At 48.7% G+C, this 20,294-nt stretch overlaps 1 protein-coding gene across 1 annotated transcript in view; it reads right to left on the bottom strand.

Annotated features, from left to right (window-relative positions):
• The window catches only part of NRBP1 (nuclear receptor binding protein 1), an 86,618-nt gene that overhangs the window by 2,901 nt on the left and 63,423 nt on the right, over positions 1-20,294 (bottom strand). The window contains exons 10-12 of the mRNA XM_030554953.1: positions 18,693-18,791; positions 18,427-18,559; positions 18,041-18,143 (exon numbers count right to left, since the gene is read on the bottom strand). Coding sequence (XP_030410813.1) covers positions 18,041-18,143; positions 18,427-18,559; positions 18,693-18,791 — 335 coding nt within the window. The remainder of the gene's footprint in view (positions 1-18,040; positions 18,144-18,426; positions 18,560-18,692; positions 18,792-20,294) is intronic.

Here is a 20,294-nt window from a genome sequence, read left to right on the forward strand (position 1 = left end):
ACCATCTACCTGCCAAAGGAGGCTTATGAACATAGGAGCCTCCAGACTGGATCAGACCAGGTTCCCAGTCTGACAGTGGCAGCACTAGATAGTGCTGAGGAAGAGGAGAGAACCCTGGGGTAGCAGATGTGGGATACTCTTCCCCCTACATAGACCTCCCCATGGTATCGAATAGCTAGAGACTGATGTAAGCCCTGAACCAAGAGATTTAATGTTGATGCCACAATTATCATCGACTGTGATCATGCTGAATAGTTTTGATCCGCAAGCGTCCAGTCCCTTTTTGCATCTTACTAAATTCTGGCTTCAGCAATTTCCTGTGGCAGAGTGTTCCACCGGCTAGTTACATATCCAGTTCTGCGTGAGAGAGAAAGTGTTTCCTTTTCCCCTTTTCCTTTTAAGGATTGAACTCTGCCATTCTTGTGCAGGGAGAACAAATGTTCCCCCTCTCCCTCCTCTACTATTTTTCTCTCTGTCATGTCTGCTATCAATCTCCTTTCTAACGTAAAAATCCCAATCTCTTCCGTCTTCCTGGAGAGTTTTTACAGGCCCTTGATCATTCCCATTGCTCTTCTCCAAACCCCTTCCAGTTCTGCAATATCCTGGGAGATAAGGTGATCCAAGTACCCCATGTTGGCGACAGTTAAGTACATACCCAGCGACTTGCCTAGGTATGCCCAGATGGGCATGTTTTCCCTGCGATTGTCTGCATGCTATTTCAGCAAAGGGGACCATGTGGTCCCTGTCAAAAGCTACCAATTCGCTGGTTGTCATGGTTATTGTGGGATGTGCATGTGGAAGAGATTGAGTCATGTGACAGGTGGAATAGTGTGTCCCAAAGCTGCCAGAGGGGAAACTGGCAGGCGGGGTGGTTCTCAGAGCTCACTCAATCAAACATGACGACTGATGTCTACCTAGCCCTGCCAAGGTTTATGATCTAGACAAGGTGCAGGCTTGGGCCCTTACAAAGCACAAAAGAACCCAAGAACAAAACCCTGAACAGAGGGACGACCAGGGACAAGCTGATTACAAAGGAGACAAAAGGTCTGGTTCTGTATAATACAAGAACGAACGGCACAAGATGTTGTCCATTACAGAAGTGACATGCTGCCAGCATGAGTGTCATGGAAAGTAGGTCCCAGCTCTCTGGACTGGGCAGGCGCTGCCCAGACTGACCATTGGGTGAGAAATCCCTCAGAGGGGAAAGGAACTTGCTAACACGTGTAGACTCCCCAGGGCATCTATTTTTCTTTTACCTGTAACCTGTTGTTTCCAGCCCTTCTTACTGCTATTTGAATCTCTCAGGCTTTGTCCCAAGTGGCCACTGAGTTTTACTAGAGACATGGCTCAGTGCTGTGTGCCAAGGACAGGGCAGATCTGTGGTGACGCTAGTAAAGGGGGGATGCCGCTTTCACAGAGACAGCGAATCTCTGCACATTGCATGTCCAGAAGTTGTGGGACTGGGCACTTGAGTGTAATGAAGTGGTGTGTACAGACAAGCTGGGGGGGCTTGTGCCCCAGGGACAGCAGAACTCAAGGGTTAACTAGCCCCATAGATTATCTCCACTCTGCCTCCAAGGCTCACTTAGGGAGCCTAAGAGCTGGGGCATGGAAATTCCTCACCTGCAGAAGGGAAGAGCAGGGCTTGCAGAGCCTGGAGTGGGCTGCTGGTTTGGGGCAGGTTCCCCCCGGGGGCACAGAGAAGGCTCCCCTACACTTTAAGCAGGTGGGAGCGATTCACCCTGTAGCCAGGGATAACACAGAAAGCGTCAGTGACCAGCACTCCACACAGAACCTATGGGGCCACACCGATTTACAGAATTGCATAAGAATGTTCCCTGTTCACTACCCCACTCTCGATGCAGCCTAACATGCCATTTGCTTTTTTGACTGCACTGCTCAGAGCCCAGGTCTCACCGAGCTGCCTACGGTGATCCTCCTGTGTGCGACTTACGACTGCTCCCCCACCTCTTTGTCCTGCTCTTTCCTGTTTCGTTTGTGGCCAGGTATCACTGTATCCCTTGTGTTTTTTCATCACTCTGCCACTTTTCCATAATGCTGTTACATCACAGCTCGTGGCCACTGCCAGGCATTCTAGGAAATTCCCCGGTTTTGCTTTTAAATCTCTTACATTTGTATATAAACACTTATAGCCTATTTGACCAGGTGTCTGCTTTGATTTAACTCCTTGAGCTGCTATCTTACAGACTTCACAGCATTTCCATGGTTCTGAGTCTCTCCCTGCTGTAGTTCAGCTGTAATGTCCAACTTCTCCTGTGTTGGATACAGATACCAGTGTATTACCAACAACTCACACGGCAGTGTGACTGACATGCTCCTTAGCGCACACCGGCTTTCAGCTGACACCACCCTCCAACACTTCATCGTATGTGCCAGCAGTTCAGGTCCGTTTTGATTAAAGTGGAGACCGGTTCTTCCGTAAAGGTTCCCCCATCCCCAAAACATTCATCAGAACCTGACAAACCCCTCTTCCTGCCACACACACAGACCATGGAGTTACCTCTGAAATGTGCACAGGTCCAGCCAGACATGAATTCCCTGCATTGGTCTTCACAGCTGAGGAAGTGAGGGAGATTCCTACACCTGAACCAGCCTTTTTAGATGACAAATCTGAGGAATTGTCCCAGATTGAGATGTCAGAGGAGGTAGCTTTGGAACAAATTCATAAACTAAACAGCAACAGGTCCCCAGGAGCAGATGGTACCACCCAAGAATTCTGAGGGAACTCAAATATGAAATTGCAGGTACTGATTGTGGTATGTAACCTATCGCTTAGATCAGCTTCTGCCCCAGATGACTGGCAGAGAGCAAAGAGAACACCAATTATTTTTTAAAAGGCTCCAAAGGCAATGCTGGTGGCCATTACAGGCCAGTAAGCCTAACTTCAGTGCTGGCAAATGGGCTGAAGCCATATGGGCTGGGAAGGGAAGGGAACTTCAGGGAAGGAGTGGGGCAAGAGTGGTGCAGGGGCGGGGGGAAAGGGAGGTTTGAGCTCCCACCGGGCAGAGAGGAAGTCAGCACCTATGGTCCGGTCCCCTGAGAAACCTCCTAGTTGTAGGATGAGTGAAAACTGAAAAATCATACGCTGGAAGGCCATTACAGTTGTCAAATGCACCTTTATAGAGCTTAAAGATAATCCAGTCATTTTTAGTTCTAATCTAGAAACAAATGATATCAGAGGATGTAGGTGAAAGGTGTTTTAGGTCACACCAATGTTTGAATCTCATCCACTTTTAGGTGTGGGTGCCACAAATAGATCGTTTCCTGCTATGTAACAGCACTCCCTTTACATCCCCAGAACAGGCGGTTTCTAAACCCTGTGAATCATGCCTTGAGCCAGAGAACCCCAAGGCTGGGGTGGCAGATTTGACCAGCATGCTGAGGGAGGAAATTGGGGACAAACAGTGAGCTGAGTGAGGTAAGGAAACCATGTTTGTCTCAGCCACGTTGGAATGACAACAACCACCTAGACTGTGTCTCGGACAGCAGCTTGGACATCAGGGGAAGTGGGGGAAATGCATACAGAAGTCCTGGACTCCAACGAAGGAGAAAGGCATCTCCCAGGGAGCGGTGACTCAGACCACCTCTGAGCAGAAGTGGGTGCATTCCTTGTTTTGGGCTGTGGCAAACTAGACCTATCTGTGGGACACCCCAACAGTGAAATATGCACTGGAGGATAGTGGGATCTGTCACTTGTGATCTTGTGAGAAGCGTCTACTGAAGGCATCCGCTGTGGTGTTCTGTACGCCTCAGAGGTAAGATGCTGAGATGCTGATCTGGCTTCATCTGCATCAATTCCAAAGTCTCACTGCTTCAGTGCAGAGGGAAGACAATCTCGTTCCCCCTTGGCAGTTTATGTAAAACATGCATGACGTGTCCATCATTATGTATTTGCCCCAATCAGTGGGAGGAAATGGATACAGGCGTTTGACGGCTCTCGGTTCTAGCAAGTTGACGTGTGGGTGGACTCGAGAGAAGACCACCTGCCTTGAACAGTGTGTGCAACTAGTGGGCTCCCCATCCAGGTAGGGATGCATCTGTTATTACTGATCTTTGAGATGGTTTAGCGCAGGGAACCCCTGTGCAAACATTGTGAGGGTTCTTCCACCAGTCAAGGGATTTTTATTTATTTCTACTACCGAAGGCATGAGTAGCAGCATATTTAAGCTATGTCTGCTTGGTGAGATCTCTTTACGCTGTTTGTAATCCCTCTGGGAGGTAAGAAACTGGGTGGGACGTGAGCTCTGTGCGGTCGGAGACATACTGAACCTTTTTTTGTGCAGGGGTGTACATTCCCAAAGAGTATAAGGTGGCTCTAGATTCTTTTAAGATATGCAAAGATCCATCAGTTTTTCTGCAAACAACTTTGATCTGTCAAAAGGAAGGTCCTCAACTGTATATCGAACGTCTCAGAAAACCCAAGAGCTGAAGCCAGGAGGCCCCTCCTCATGACTGTCTCCATGGAGACAGAATGAGCAGCTGTATGAGTGGTGTTCAGAGAGGCCTGTGGAGATGTTCTTGCAAGCAGCTGCCCCTTTGCGATGACTGCCTGGAACTGCTCCCTCTGGTCTTCTGGATGATGCTCAATAGTTAGTATACCATGAGGGCTTGATAACTGGCAATCCTAAATTGTAAAGGTGGCCAATGAGTATGACGTATGGCCAAAAAAAATCAAGACACATTAAATATTTACCATCTAGAGTCGATTTAGTGTGGTGCTGTCTGACATGTTCATCCACAGCATCAACCACAAGGGAGTTGGGGAATTTGTAATGAGTCCACTACCCTTTTAGTAAGGTCTGAGACTGTTTAAAATCGTCAGCCAAGGACAGCGAAGGAAACATGACAACTTTGTTTGGGGAGGAGGAAGAGATGTTAGTTGTAGGGGTAATTTGTCCAACCTAATTTCTGGATCCTCAAAAGGTCTCCTCTTGTGGATCAGAAACCCTAGAGAAAGGCTGGTGGGGACTGTCTGCTCTTCTCCTGGTGAAGCTCACTAGGGTCCCAGGAGAATTGCTGGCAGTAAGCCATCCAAGGTCCCAGTACAGCCACTGATGTGGTACGTAAGGCATGGGTGGAGGCACCCCAAGGTATCAATACCAGCAGCATGGAGCACGACTCTCACAAGGACTGTCCAAGTCCTTAGAGGTCTCAGGATAAGAAGTTCCTTGATAATGGAAGGGAGCGCCCTGGACAAATGTGGGAGACTGATGAAAAGTCCCCATTGTCTGTCTCCTCCTCGTCCTCCTCACTTGATAGAGGAGGAGCCGTCATAGAAATAAGCAGAGACTCCGTTGGTACTGGGTGAATCTTTGAGGAACAAGATGTGGTTGGTGCTGAACAGGAGAGATTCAGGCATTTCTGTTACTGCCATGTCTCGAGGAAATCTAAATCTCTTGAGGTACCAGAACAGTGAGTGGTACTGATGAAGCAAGTTGGGCAGAGGTGACTGTGGCAGAAGGTGCCGAAGGTACCAAAGTTCATGTGCCCTATAATGAATGACCAGTAGCTGTCAGTCTGGTCTTCTGCGGAGCCAAAGTGCTGGGTACTGAGATCCTTGCAGACTTTTGGTACCAATTTAGAAGAGCTTGGCTTCTCTCTGCCACTTCAATCACCCAACAGTGCCAATCTTCTGGAGCTAGAACTCAAGAGTCCCTAGGCTTACGGCTGGTGACAGAACTGAGGAACCTGCAGCCTTGTGGGTACTGAGTCGGAGCTCAGTAGGTGCTGAAATGGTCAACCTGATCAGAGACCATCTGTCTGAGGTAGATTCTCTACCCAGAGGGCTGGAAGGCCACTTTGAGTCTTTGAGAGGATTCCAACAATCTCCTCTTCAACGCTATGGGGAATGCTGCAACGAGGAGGCTGAAGCAGTCGACGTGATTGGAAATTGTGTACGGGGGGCCCCTGGGTCAAGGTCAGATGCTAGCCAGTGCAAGCTCTTCATCATAAGGAGACAGTGTGAGTTCCCATTTCCTTCTGGCCCTTGTCTTTAATTTCAGGCAGAAATTGTACTTTTGGGGAACACATGACTCTCCAAGGTAGCGGATAAGCTGGGAAAGTCCTTCCCTGACAGGGACAGCCTCTTGGTGCAAAAGGCAAAATTTAAACCTGCGAAAACCAAGCATATCCTCTCCCAGGGTTTCAGTTCCTCTGAGGGAAAGAGAACAAAAAAACAGGGGGAGGGACAAGGGTCCTTATCCTACAAGTTTAAGTAATTTTTTTTGTAAACTATAAGAATTACTCCAGCTAACTACCAAAGGAAACGAAGAACTAATGTTAACTATTAAGAACTAGAGGAAAAATATAGTTGAGGTAAGCTCAACTCAGATGCTGCCGAGGCTCCATCTCAAGCCAAGGCTGTTGAGAAGGAACTGAGGGTGGCTCACCCGCACAGCTCTGTATAGTACAAGACTGCCGGGGGGTGAGGTGGGGGAAGAGGAAGGCCCACGCACAGGCTAAATGGACACTGGTACATAAAATCGCCAATCTGAGGTGCATGGGGCACCTAGAGTGGAGCACCCATAGGGACACTACTCAAAGAAGAATTACATTCAAAATTAGAAAAAATACAGAGTAAGGCAACAAAAATTATTATGGGGATAGAACAGCTTCCATATGAGGAGAAATTAAAAAGACCAGGACTATTCACCTTAGAAAAGAGACAACTGGGGGGATATATTAAAGGTCTATAAAATAATAAACAGCGGGAAGAAAGTGAATAAGGAAATGTTATTTACCCCTTCACGTAATACAAGAACCAGGGGTCACCCAATGAAATTAATAGGCAGGATGTTTAAAACAAACATAAGGAAGTACTTCATACAATGCACAATCAACTTGTGGAACTCCTTGCTAGGGGATGATGTGAAGGACAAAAGTATTACTGCACTCAAACAAGAACTAGATAAGTTCATGGAGGACTGGTCCATCAATGGCTATTAACCAAGATGGTCAGGGATGCAACCTCATGCTTTGGGTGGTCCCTAAGCTTCTGTCAGAAGATGGGACTGGACAACATAAGATTAACCACTCAGTAGTTGCCCTGTTCTGTTCATTTCTTCTGAAGCACCTAAAACCAGCCACTGTCAGAGACAGGACATTGGGCTAGATGGACTATTGGTCTGACTCAGTATGACTGTTCTTATATTCCCTGGCAAAGGAAGGGTCCATGGGCTGAAAGTCAGGGCAGGTACAATTCCCATTGCACTGCAACCTGAGGAAGAGCTTCACAGGAGTCACAGGCTTCTCTGTATGGCCGGGGAGGGGAGTGGGAATGAGCCTGATACAGAGCCCTACCTGTGAGAGGGGCCCAGCACATGCTCCCTCGGGGTGGGAAGGTAAAGGCGTAAAAATCAGCATTTAACCCTTCTCCAACTGCTCATTAACAATACAAGTCACTGCTTTAAAAAGGGGACACATTCTTTGTCATAAATTATAAGTGCAGGAGGGACTACTGTTTTCATCTAGTCTGACCTCCTGTAGGACAATGGTCATAGGACTGCCCTCAATTAATTCCTGTTTGAACTAGAGCAAATCTTTTAGAACAGCATCCAATCTTGGATTAGAAATGGTCAGTAATGGAAAATCCACCATGACTGTTGGTAAATTGTTTTGTTTCAACAGTAAATTACCCTCTGTTAAAAATTTACATCTTACTTCCAGTCCAGTTTTGTCTAGCTTCAACTTCTGGCCATTGTAACTTTTTGGACCTGTCTCTGCTAGACAAGAGGGCCCATTAATAAATGTGTGTGTTCCACATGTAAGTACTTACAGATTGAGCAAGTGACCCCTCAAACCTTCTTTTTGCTGAGCTAAATAGACCAACCTCCTGGAGTCTATCACTGTAAGGCATGTTTTCTAATCCTTTAATCAGTCTTGTGACTCTTCTCTGACCCCTCTGCAATTTAACAACATCCTTCTTGAATTGTGGGCACCAGAACTAGATTCGGTTTTCCAGCAATGGTCTTTTTGGGACCTGGAGCCTGAAAGAGACACCCCTGGGCAGGCTGTGAGGGGCTTTGCTCCTCTGGGGAATCCAGATGCTCCAGGGCAGGCCTCTCACAACAGAGTCTCTGCTTCGGGCAAGGGTCTGACGCCCTGGTATGCCAGTCTGATTCAAAGGCCCATGCCATGGCAGAGTGAGGGCCAGTAGCTTGGGGAAGCAGAGCATAGCTCGCCCTCTGCAGCACCTCAAAAGATGCTCATAGCATGCTTAGATTTTGCTTGACGCTTGCGGGACTCTGCACTGCTGGGATGGGGACAGAGGGAGCCTGCTAGAGAGAGGCTGCATCACAGGGTTAGAACCTCAGCTCCCCAGCTCAGGAGAGCAAGAGGAGATAGATGCTGAAATGAAATCACTACTCCATGAAAATGAGCAAAACTAGTTACAAAACAAACCAGTTGGGAGAGATTGACCCACCATCTTGTTCCACCTCTGGCAGAAGGATTCCTGGTGCCCTGAGCTGAGGGCTGGGCTTAGTCTTGGACCCTCCAGCAACAATGCAGAGCCCAGAGGTGCTACCTCTCTTGTGAACGAGAAGCTGCTCACAGAAAAGCATCCTGGTGACCAGCCCCTAACTTGTTGCACTGCCCAGCCCTCCTGAACACTCCAAACTCTGGCCAGGAACGCAGCAAGAGCCTCCTGCTTTAAATGGCTACATAAACCTCAGAAACCACACCACCACCTCCTCACACATAGGGCACCTGCCTCAGCTGAGTGCCTGGGGAAACAAATTGCTATGACCCTCATCCAACCAACCCCACCCCTCCTGCCTCCCATCACCCCCACATGACAAGCCAGGTCCGACATGTAGCTTAAGAGCCCAGAGCAGGGCCCTGTGCACCACCAGGGTGGTGTTCTAAAGGTAAAAGGGACAGAGGTCCTCTCCAAAAGGAAGCAGACACTCCCTCCCTAACAATGCTGCCACCTGTCCCAATATTTCATGTTCTCTTGCAGCCCCAGCTCCTGGAGCCAGGTGATCAGGTGAGAATATTGCTTTCCCTTTTGTTTACTTACCCCCACAGTAACTGGTTTGTCGAGGTGTTTGTTGTCAGTGCGGACTCCACTGTAGGCGTACATGCACTTCATGCGCGAGACTGGAGATTTGAAATAGCCATGTCCCTTGGGCCCATGCGCCCTGTGCAAGGACAAGAGGGCAGAGCAGCCTCGACCCTCCCTTTGCTCCTGGCAGTTGCAGCCAGACAGCAGCTGGGGAACATCCCACTCATTACTCTCCTTAGACTTTAAAACCAATTTTTCTTCCAACCTTGTGCTGGAATCTTCACAGTCCCATTGAACTGGACATTGACAAAGAAAAACTATTGGGGTCTGATCCCCTCCTCCCCAGTGCACTGGAACAAGCGGCTTTGCACCCACCACCACACCACCTGGCAGATCCAAACCCTGCCACCATCCTTTGATTGGCTGATCCCTACTGAGATGAACATACCCAGGGATGCTCAACTCAAGCTAAACCTGCCAGAGAGCGGTCCGCATGGGTCACTCTAGACCCGGAGGTGAGTCACAGGCTGGGCAATACTGGATTTGTGATTCCTAAAGGAGGACTTGCATACAGCACCTGTCCAGGGCGGGGCTCTGTCCTAGGTCAGACACTTGCCACATTCCATCTGGCTCTCATATTGAGGGAGGGTGTCATAAACAGATAGCTAAGGGTTAATAGAACAGAAGTACTTCATGTCTCTTTTGCCTGTAAAGGGTTAACAAGATCAGTGAGCCAGGCTATCACCTGACCAGAGGACCAATCAGGGGGCAGGATACTTTCAAATCTTGAGGGAGGGAAGCTTTTGTGTGTGCTGTTAGAATTTGGTTGTTGTTCTCTCTGGGTTCTGAGAGTGACCAGGTGTGCAACCAGGTTTCTCTCCAATCTCTCTGATACAGTCTCTTATATGTCCAGAATAGTAAGTACTAGGTAGATAAGGCGAGTTAGGCTTATGTTTGTTTTCTTTATTTGCAAATGTGTATTTGGCTGGGAGGAGTTCAAATGTGTATTTGGCTGGGAGGAGTTCAAATTTGTATTTTGCTGAAAGGATTTTAATTTGTACTTGTATACTTAGGCTGGGAGGGTGTTCCCAGTGTCTATAGCTGAAAGACCCTCTAACATATTCCATCTTAAATTTACAAAGATAATTTTTACTGTTTTTCTTTCTTTAATTAAAAGTTATTCTTGTTTAAGACCCTGATTGTTTTTTTATTCTGGTGAGAGACCCCAGGGGACGGGGTCTGGATCCACCAGGGAATTGGTGGGGAGAAAGGAGGGAAGGGGGAGAGAGAGGCTAATTTCTCTCTGTGTTAGGATTACTCTCTCTCTCAGGGAGAGTCTGGGAGGGGGAAAGAGAAGGAAGGGGGAAGGTGAATTTTCCTCTCTGTTTAAGATTCAAGGAGTTTGAATCACAGTGATCTTCCAGGGTAACCCAGGGAGGGGAAGCCTGGGAGAGGCAACGGTGAGGGAAAGGGTTTACTTTCCTTGTGTTAAGATCCAGAGGGTCTGGGTCGTGGGGGTCCCCGGGCAAGGTTTTGGGGGGACCAGAGTGTACCAGGCACTGGAATTCCTGGTTGGTGGCAGCGCTACAAGTACTAAGCTGGTAATTAAGCTTAGAGGAATTCATGCTGGTACCCCATCTTTTGGATGCTAAGGTTCAGAGTGGGGAATTATACCATGACATGGTGTGCAGCGTGTGGGACAGATAGATAAGATAGAATCCAAAAACCAGTGAGGTTTTTATTTCTCTCCCTGCTAGCTATCTGCAGGCAGACTGAGAGGTTTGGGTTTAGAAGCAAAAGCCAGTAGGATTTTTTCTCTCTTTTCTCTCTGCTAGCTGTTTGTAAGCAGGAGAGAGGATTTTTAAAACTACAGCCAGAAAATTTTTTCCTTTTCTCCTTTCTGGTTGTGCAGAGAGACTGCCTGAAGGCAGAGACATTAAGTTTAACAAGGGTCTTTTGTTAAACAAAGGGACTCCAGCTGTGAATCACCATACACTAGCAAAACACATTTGCAAATGAATGGTTTTTTTCCTTTCTAACTCTGTCGGGAATAGCTAGGTAGAAGGAGTTTAAAAAAAAAAACGACTGTTGCTAAGCAACTCGAAGAAGGCAACAGAAAAGCAGCATTTCAGACAGTAAACACCAGAAGGCGCCCCAACACAAGAAAGCAGAAACCATGACTACCAAGGACACCCTGAAACAGGAATGGGCAAGACTGGATGCAGAGGAACAAATCAAAGATGCAGACCACAGGCGAGACATGGAAAAGAAACAACAAGAACTAGAAATAAAACAAAAAGAGATGGAGCTGAGAGAAAGAGAAAGAGCGGCTGCCCACAGGAGAGAGCTGGAGATAAAAGAAAGAGAGGGAAAGAGAGAGAAAGCATGAACTGGAATTAGCACAGGCTAAACAGAATAACACAGCCAACCGTAACAACCCTTCTCCAGTTATTGTTCCACATCAAGAAATTTCCCACCTACAAGGCAGGTGATGACACTGAGGCCTTCCTAGAAAATTTTGAAAGGACCTGCCATGGGTACAGCATCTCTGAAGACCAGTACATGATAGATCTGAGGCCACTGCTCAGTGGACCCCTAGCAGAGGTGGCAGCTGAAATGCCTAAGGAGAACATGAATGATTATAAACTTTTTCAAACCAAGGCCAGAATCGGAATGGGGCTAACACCTGAGCATGCCCATCGGAGGTTCAGAGGTGGAAACCAGATGTGTCATTCACCTGACATGCCTACCACATTGGAAAGAATTATAATGCCTGGATATCAGGAGCCAATGTTAAATCTCTGGACGACATGCACCTCCTAATACAATTGGAGCAATTCTTAGAGGGTGTTCCTGAGGAAACAGAAAGGTACATCCTAGATGGGAAGCCCAAAACTGTCACCGAGGTGGGGGAGATTGGAGCCAGATGGGTGGAAGTGGCAGAAAAGAAAAAAGCTACTATCAAGGGGAGTGAATATCACAGGGGTCATACCGACAATAAACCCTATACCCGAGGGCAACCTAAGACCCCACCTACAACGCAAGGAAAGCCGCTGACTCCCTGTTCTCTCACCTCACCAATCTCCAGTAACCACCCTCGGCCCAGTGACCAGTCAGGTGGGCAACGCTTTAAGTGTAATGAACTGGGACCTATAAAAGCCAACTGCCCCAAGAACCCCGAGTGCAGTTCATTATATCTCCATCACTCCAAAGATCCCCAGGCCCAGATGCCTCTCAAATACCCTCAGAGCAAAGGGAAATTGAGAGTGGGCGGAAAGAAGGTTGTCGCGTGGAGAGACACGGGGGCACAAGTGTCAGCTATCCACCATTACTTAGTGGACCCCAAATTCATCAACCCAAAGGCCCAAGTGACAATTCACCCTTTCATGTCACAAGCTGTAGACTTACCTACAGCTGAACTGCCTGTCCAGTACAAAGGCTGGTCAGGAATGTGGACTTTTGCAGTCTATGACAATTATCCCATCCCCATGCTGCTGGGGGAAGACTTGGCCAATCAGGTGAGGCGGGCCAAGAGGGTGGGAATGGTTACCCGTAGCCAAACCAGGCAAGCTTCCCAATCCATTCCTGTTCCTGAGCTGTCCACAGAGGCCCCGTCTGTGTTACCAGAGACCCAGACAGAGGTAATGGACCCGGATCCCCTGCCTACAACTGCAACAGCCACAGTGCTTCCAGTCCCAGACCCGGACCTGGAAATGCAACCAGCACCAGAACCATTGCCAGCACTGATGCCAGCGCTTGCAAACGCATCTTCAACCCCAACGCCAGAGGGCGCCAGCGAGCCTGAACTGGCAGAAGCAGCAGACAACCACACCCAAGAGGCTCAGCCAGAGCCTGGAATACCACCTGGTGCACCAGCGGAGAGCGGTTCACCAGCCACGAAAACAACCCCATTACCTACATCGCTTCCCGAAGGACCACGCCCAAATCCACAGTTTAAGGAAGAACTAGTGTCTCCAGCCTCCAGGAAACAGTTCCAGACTGAGCAGGAAGCAGATGACAGCCTTCAGAAAGCTTGGGTGGCGGCATGGAGCACCCCACCGCCTCTCAGCTCTTCTCACCGATCCCGTTTTGTTATAGAACAAGGACTTTTATACAAGGAGACTCTCTGGTGGACACTGGGAAGACTGGCATCCACAAAAACAGTTGGTGGTTCCAACTAAGTACCGGGGGAAGCTCTTAAGCTTGGCCCATGATCATCCCCGTGGCCATGCTGGGATGAACAGAACCAAAGACCGGTTGGGGAAGTCCTTCCACTGGGAGGGGATGGGCAAGGATGTTGCCAAGTATGTCCGGTCTTGTGAGGTGTGCCAAAGAGTGGGAAAGCCCCAAGACCAGGTCAAGGCCCCTCTCCAACCACTCTCCATAATAGAGGTCCCATTTCAGCGAGTAGCTGTGGATATTCTGGGTCCTTTCCCAAAAAAGACCCCCAGAGGAAAGCAGTACATACTAACTTTCATGGACTTTGCTACCTGATGGCCAGAAGCAGTAGCTCTAGGCAACAGTAGGGCTAAAACTGTGTGCCAGACCCTAATAGACATTTTGCCAGGGTAGGTTGGCCCTCCGATATCCTTACAGATTCAGGGACAAATTTCCTGGCAGGGACCATGAAAGAACTGTGGGAGACTCATGGGGTGAATCACTTGGTTGCCACCCCATACCACCATCAAACCAATGGCCTGGTGGAAAGGTTTAATGGAACTTTGGGGGCCATGATACATAAATTCATGAATGAACACTCCAATGACTGGGACCTAGTGTTACAGCAGTTGCTCTTTGCCTACAGGGCTGTACCACATCCCAGTTTAGGGTTTTCACCGTTTGACCTCGTGTATGGCGACGAGGTTAAAGGGCCATTACAGTTGGTGAAGCAGCAATGGGAGGGGTTTACACCCTCTCCAGGAACTAACATTCTGGACTTTGTAAGCAACCTACAAAACACCCTCCGACACTCTTTAGCCCTCGCTAAAGAAAACCTAAAGGATGCTCAAAAAGAGCAAAAGGCCTGGTATGATAGACATACCAGAGAGCGTTCCTTCAAGGTAGGAGACCAGGTTATGGTCTTGAAGGCGCAACAGGCCCATAAGATGGAAGCATCATGGGAAGGGCCATTCACAGTCCAAGGGCACCTGGGAGCTGTTAACTACCTCATAGCATTTCCCAATTCCTCCCTAAAGCCCAGAGTGTACCACGTTAATTCTTTCAAGCCCTTTTATTCCAGAGACTTACAGGTTTGTCAGTTGAAGGCCAGGGAGGAGATGACACTGAGTGGCCTGACGGTGTCTATTACGAAGGGAAAGGTGACAGTGGCGTGGAAGAGGTGAACCTCTTCACAACCCTGCAATGTCTGCAGCGGCAACAGATCAAGGAGCTGTGCACTGGCTTCGCCCCATTGTTCTCAGCCAACCCAGGACGGACTGAACGGGCATACCACTCCATTGACACAGGTAATGCTCACCCAATTAGAACCCCACCCTACCGGGTGTCTCTTCATGCCCAAGCTGCTATAGGTTGGGAGATCCAGAACATGCTACAGATGGGTATAATCCGCTCCTCTACCAGTGCATGGGCATCTCCAGTGGTTCTGGTACCCAAACCAGATGGGGAAATACGCTTTTGCGTGGACTACCGTAAGCTAAATGCGGTAACTCGTCCAGACAACTATCCAATGCCACGCACCGATGAGCTATTGAAAAAGTTGGGACGTGCCCAGTTCATCTCTACAATAGACTTAACCAAGGGGTACTGGCAAGTACCGGTAGACGAACCTTCCAAGGAAAGGTCAGCATTCATCACCCATGCAGAGGTGTATAAATTTAATGTGCTTCCTTTCAGGCTGCGAAATGCACCCGGCCACCTTCCAAAGGCTGGTAGATGGTCTACTAGCAGGATTGGGAGAATATGCTGTTGCCTACCTCAATGATGTGGCCATTTTTTCGGATTCATGGCCCGAACACCTGAAAAAGGTCTTTGAACGTATCAGGCAGACAGGACTAACTGTTAAGGCCAAAAAGTGTCAAATAGGCCAAAACAGAGTGACTTACCTGGAACACTAGGTGGGTCAAGGGGCCAAGGTGGAGGCTATTCAAAAGTGGCCTGTCTCAAAGTCCAAAGAACAGGTCCAATCCTTCTTAGGCTTGGCCGGGTTTTACAGGCGATTTGTACCACACTACAGCCAAATCGCTGCCCCGCTAACAGACCTGACCAAAAAGACCCAGCCAAATGCAGTTAAGTGGACTGATGAGTGTCAGAAGGCCTTTACCCAGCTTAAGGCGATGCTCATGTCGGACCCTGTGCTAAGGACCCCGGACTTTGACAGACCATTCGTGGTGACCACCAACGCATCTGAGCGTGGTGTGGGAGCAGTTCTCATGCAGGAAGGACTGGATCACAACTTTCATTCTGTCGTGTTTCTCAGCAAAAAACTGTCTGAGAGGGAAAGTCACTGGTCAGTCAGTGAAAAGGAATGCTATGCCATTGTGTATGCCCTGGAAAAGCTGCGCCCATACGTTTGGGGACAGCGGTTCCAGCTACAGACCAACCATGCTGCACTAAAATGGCTTCATACTGCCAAGGGAAACAACAAAAAACTGCTTCGATGGAGTTTAGCTCTCCAAGATTTTGATTTTGAAGTTCAACACATTTCAGGAGCTTCAAAGTATCAGAGGGGTAGCCGTGTTCGTCTGGATCTGTAAAAGCAGCAAAGAGTCCTGTGAAACCTTATAGACTAACAGACATTTTGGTGCATGAGCTTTTGTGGGTGAATACCCACTACCTTTCCAGGGGAAAGTATATATATGCAGGCAAGCTAGAGATTACCTCATTATCTCTAGCTTGCCTACATATATATACCTGCCCCTGGAAATTTCCACTACATGCATCTGACGAAGTGGGTATTCACCCACAAAAGCTCATGCTCCAAAACGTCAAACAAAGTAGCTAATGCACTCTCTCGTGAAAGTTTCCCAGAATCAACTGGCTAAAAATTGTCCTTACAATGTAAAGAATCTTGTAGTTTTACATAGTTAGTAGTATATGTAAAGGTATATGTGTTTATTAATCTGTTTATTCTAAAGTTCTAGGGAGAAATCACCGCCAGTGAGGTTCCACACTGTCAGCGATTTGGGGGGGCGTGTCAAACAGATAGCTAAGGGTTAATAGAACAGGAGTACTTCATGTCTCTTTTGCCTGTAAAGGGTTAACAAATTCAGTGAGCCTAGCTGTCACCTGACCAGAGGACCAATCAGGGGACACGATACTTTCAAATCTTGAGGGAGGGAAGTTTTTGTGTGTGCTGTTAGTGTTTGGTTGTTGTTCTCTCTGGGTTCTGAGAGTGACCAGACGTGCAACCAGGTTTCTCTCCAATCTGTCTGATACAGGCTCTTATGTGCTCAGAATAGTAAGTACTAAGTAAATAAGGCGAGTTAGGCTTATGTTTGTTTTCTTTATTTGCAAATGTGTATTTGGCTGGAAGGAGTTCAAATTTGTATTTTGCTGAAAGGATTTTACTTTGTACTTGTATACTTAGACTGGGAGGGTATTCCCAGTGTCTATAGCTGAAAGACCCTCTAACATATTCCATCTTAAATTTACAAAGATAATTTTTACTGTTTTTCTTTCTTTAATTAAAAGTTTTTCTTGTTTAAGAACCTGATAGTTTTTTTATTCTGGTGAGACCCCAGGGGACGGGGTCTGGATCCACCAGGGAATTGGTGGGGAGAAAGGAAGGAAGGGGGGAGAGAAAGGTTAATTTTCTCTCTGTGTTAGGATTACTTTCTCTCTCAGGGAGAGAGAAGGAGGGGAGGGAAGGTGGATTTTCCTCTCTGTTTTAAGATTCAAGGAGTTTGAATCACAGTGATCTTCCAGGGTAACCCAGGGAGGGGAAGCCTGGGAGAGGCAATGGTGAGGGAAAGGGTTTACTTTCCTTGTGTTAAGATCCAGAGGGTCTGGGTCGTGGGGGTCCCCGGGCAAGGTTTTGGGGGGACCAGAGTGTACCAGGCACTGGAATTCCTGGTTGGTGGCAGCGCTACAAGTTCTAAGCTGGTAATTGAGCTTAGAGGAATTCATGCTGGTACCCCATCTTTTGGACGCTAAGGTTCAGAGTGGGGATTATACCATGACAGAGGGCCCCATGGCTGCTCCACCCTTTGTGCTGCCTCGACACAGCACAGCGTACATGCACAGCCCCAGACACGGCTGCCCAAGACTCCACTCCCATGCATTAGGGGCATATGCACCTACAGTGGGATCCACCTTGGCGACAGCTCAGAAAAACACAAGTTTCTTACCAGCATGGCTGCAGAGAGAAGCTTTAAAATGTAGACAGCAAAGAAGAGAGCCTTTCACTGGTTACCCAGTAAATTCCCGATTCTGAAGGCTTGGGGTACAGTGAGCGAGACAGAGGCGGCTCAGGATCAGGCCTGAAGCGTTCCCCAACTTCAGCACTGACTTCTGGGGGTAGCCTGGCCCGACAAGGAGGAGACTGGACTGCAGGTCCATGGAGCTACTCTATCGCTCCTGCTTCCCAGGCCAGCCCGTGGGACACTGCCTTCCAGGAGCCATGTCTCCTCCCTGGATCAGTGCAGGAACACTGAACAATGGCTGCTCTGGGTAGTCCCATTTGGATCAGGACAGCTAAAGACTGCCTCTCCTCCACCCCCATCATCTGTTCTTCCTCCAGTTTCTCCACCTCTGCAGCAGCAGCCGTCACCCCTTCCCCCCCATGGAGACAGCCAGGCTGGCTTTGTCTCACTCTCAGGCCCTTTGTGCCATCCCTACACAGTGAGTCAGCTCCCACCCGAGCAGTTTGGGAGCCTCACATGGCAGTGCTAAGCTCTTGGCGGCAGGGCCTGTCTGTAGCACCTGGCACAGAGGGGTTCTGGCCAAAGACTGGGCTCCCAGGTGCGACAGTAATACAGATCATACTGTGCTGGGCAGCTCTTGCTCTTCACAGCAGCAGTGTGGGAGGCTGGCTCTCCAGCAGAGAGGGGTACTCACATCATCTTGACCCCCTCCCTGTCTGTGTGGTTGATCTCTGCTAGCACTGCATTCATGTCCATGTTTTTGGTCATTTCTTCTAGAGCGTTTTCAGGAATCATATCTGCACAGAAGAGGAAGGAGGTTAAACCCACACTGCCCCAACCCCTGCCCAATTTGCCTAAGGGCTACAGGAAGCCACGGGATGCAGCTTTGAGACAGCCACATGGCTCTCGCAGCAGGCAAGGCACTGCCAAGGGACAGACACTCAAGTGGTGCAGCCACCCCAAGTCTGGCATTCAAGGCTAAAGCTTCCAGCTTCCCATTGTTGCGATGTCTGAAGGGTGGTGAGCTGCGGGAGTCTCCTGAAAGCACAGAGCAAGGTGTGCCCTAGATCTCGTACTCACGCTGGTGTCCAACAATACAGTGAGCGGCCAGTAACTTCATGGAGGGCACCTCGAACAGAGCTTGGTTGAAGAGGAGCTCTCGAGCAGTGGGACGTTTCCCAGGGTCCAGCTCCAGGCACTTCTGAATGAACTCCTGCAAGACAAGAAGCCACAGACATAGGAAGGCACATCCGACAGAGTCAAGAGGGTGCTGCAGCCAGGTTGCAGGGGCCAAGTTTGCGCCTTGCATGTCAGCAGGCATATTCCTAACACCGCCTTGTACTCACTCTCTGCAAGGGGTCCTCCAGCAGCTGGATGGCGCTGTTAATAGCCTCCTGGGGCACATAGGATGACTCGCCATTACCCTGGATTTCCAGCACCGCCATCTGCCAGCAGAAAGAAATGTCAGGCCCAGCTGAGCCCAGGTGGCCTAGGCACTCTACCAGAGTTCAGGCCGAGGGAGTTATTCCCGGAATTGGCAGGGCAGGGAGAGAACTGAGGGAAACTCCATATTGCCAACTCTTGTAATTTGATGAGATGATATTTGGTGTTTCTTGTAAAGCACCAGCCCCTGGGAGGCATGTGATTAGGTGACTTTTTTTTTTTTTAAATAAAGAAATCTCGAGTAATCCTCATGGTTATAGGGACAAGCCTGAAAGCAGGACTCTAACATGACCTAATGGCTCAGAAAGCAAATAAACGCATCCACTGTTATTTTAAATCATGACTGAAGTCCAGCTTAGAATTTGCTGGGGTCTTCCTCATGGTTTTTGAGCTCTCGGGGTTGGCAATACTGGATCCAATTGTAGGAGAGTAACTGAGCGGTCTGCAGTGAATGGTCCCGCCCCTGCACTCTCTCAGGAGCCATCTGGACTGCTGCCATAAGTTTCCCAATATCACCCCTGCTCCCAGTGACCCAGAACAAGCTGGAAAGACTATTTCCCCAATACCCTCAGAAAGGTATCTAAGAAAGTGCCTTCAGCAGTGTTGCTACCCACAATAAAGAGGGAACCTCAAAGAGCCCCCGAGGCTACCCCATCCACTTCCAATGGCAGCCCAAAACACAGACGGAACTGTTGTAATAACCGGGCTCTAGCAGCCTGAAAACAGTGTTGGAAAGAGGGTGAAAGCTCAAAGCGTTACAATCACCTATGCCAAACATGGACAGAGGAAGGCCCAGACAGAAGACAGACTGAATTAGTCCAAACAAAGTTCAACTGACACCACCCAAGGACTGTGTTAAAAGCATCACTGGAAATCAACGTGAGAGAAGAATCAGAATGGACCAAGCTGGAAACTGGACCTAGCTGAGAGAGAAACTATGGGATGCACTATTCTGCCCATTGCCCCCTTTTGGGGAGTCACATGGAGGAAAGACTCCTGGGGGATTCCCTTGAGCAAACGCTCACAGGCCTCTGCTTCACTCCAGAGTCCGCCTGACTCTGCTGGAGAAGCCTCAGTCATCAGGAAGGCCAGACCGGTGAGGACACCAGACTGATAGTTACGAGATCCTGCTCTGTTTTCCCCACTCTCCTGTGCCACTTTCTATCCCCCACTGCTTTTCACACCAGCAATGACCTGCACAGCCTTGGTATGGTGGGATGAAGCGCAACACGCACCTCTGCCCAGCCTCAGACATAACAGTGATGGAGCAGGACCCCCCCTAATCAGCCTCCTGGGGTCACACACCAGGGAGGTGAGCTAGGGTCCAAAGTCGAGGCTGACTTGCTAACTCAGAACATGTGTCTGTGATTGACTAAGGCTCTTGCATCCCAAGATTAACAAAAAGCCGCATTTCCTACCCCATTTCTAATCTCTTCTGCCAGACTCTTTTGTCAAAGGCTGTAGAACTGATGAAACTGTTTTTAATTGTTCACTTTATTCATGGA

This window comes from Gopherus evgoodei, chromosome 3, assembly GCF_007399415.2.
Source record: "Gopherus evgoodei ecotype Sinaloan lineage chromosome 3, rGopEvg1_v1.p, whole genome shotgun sequence".
Lineage (NCBI taxonomy): Eukaryota > Metazoa > Chordata > Testudines > Testudinidae > Gopherus > Gopherus evgoodei.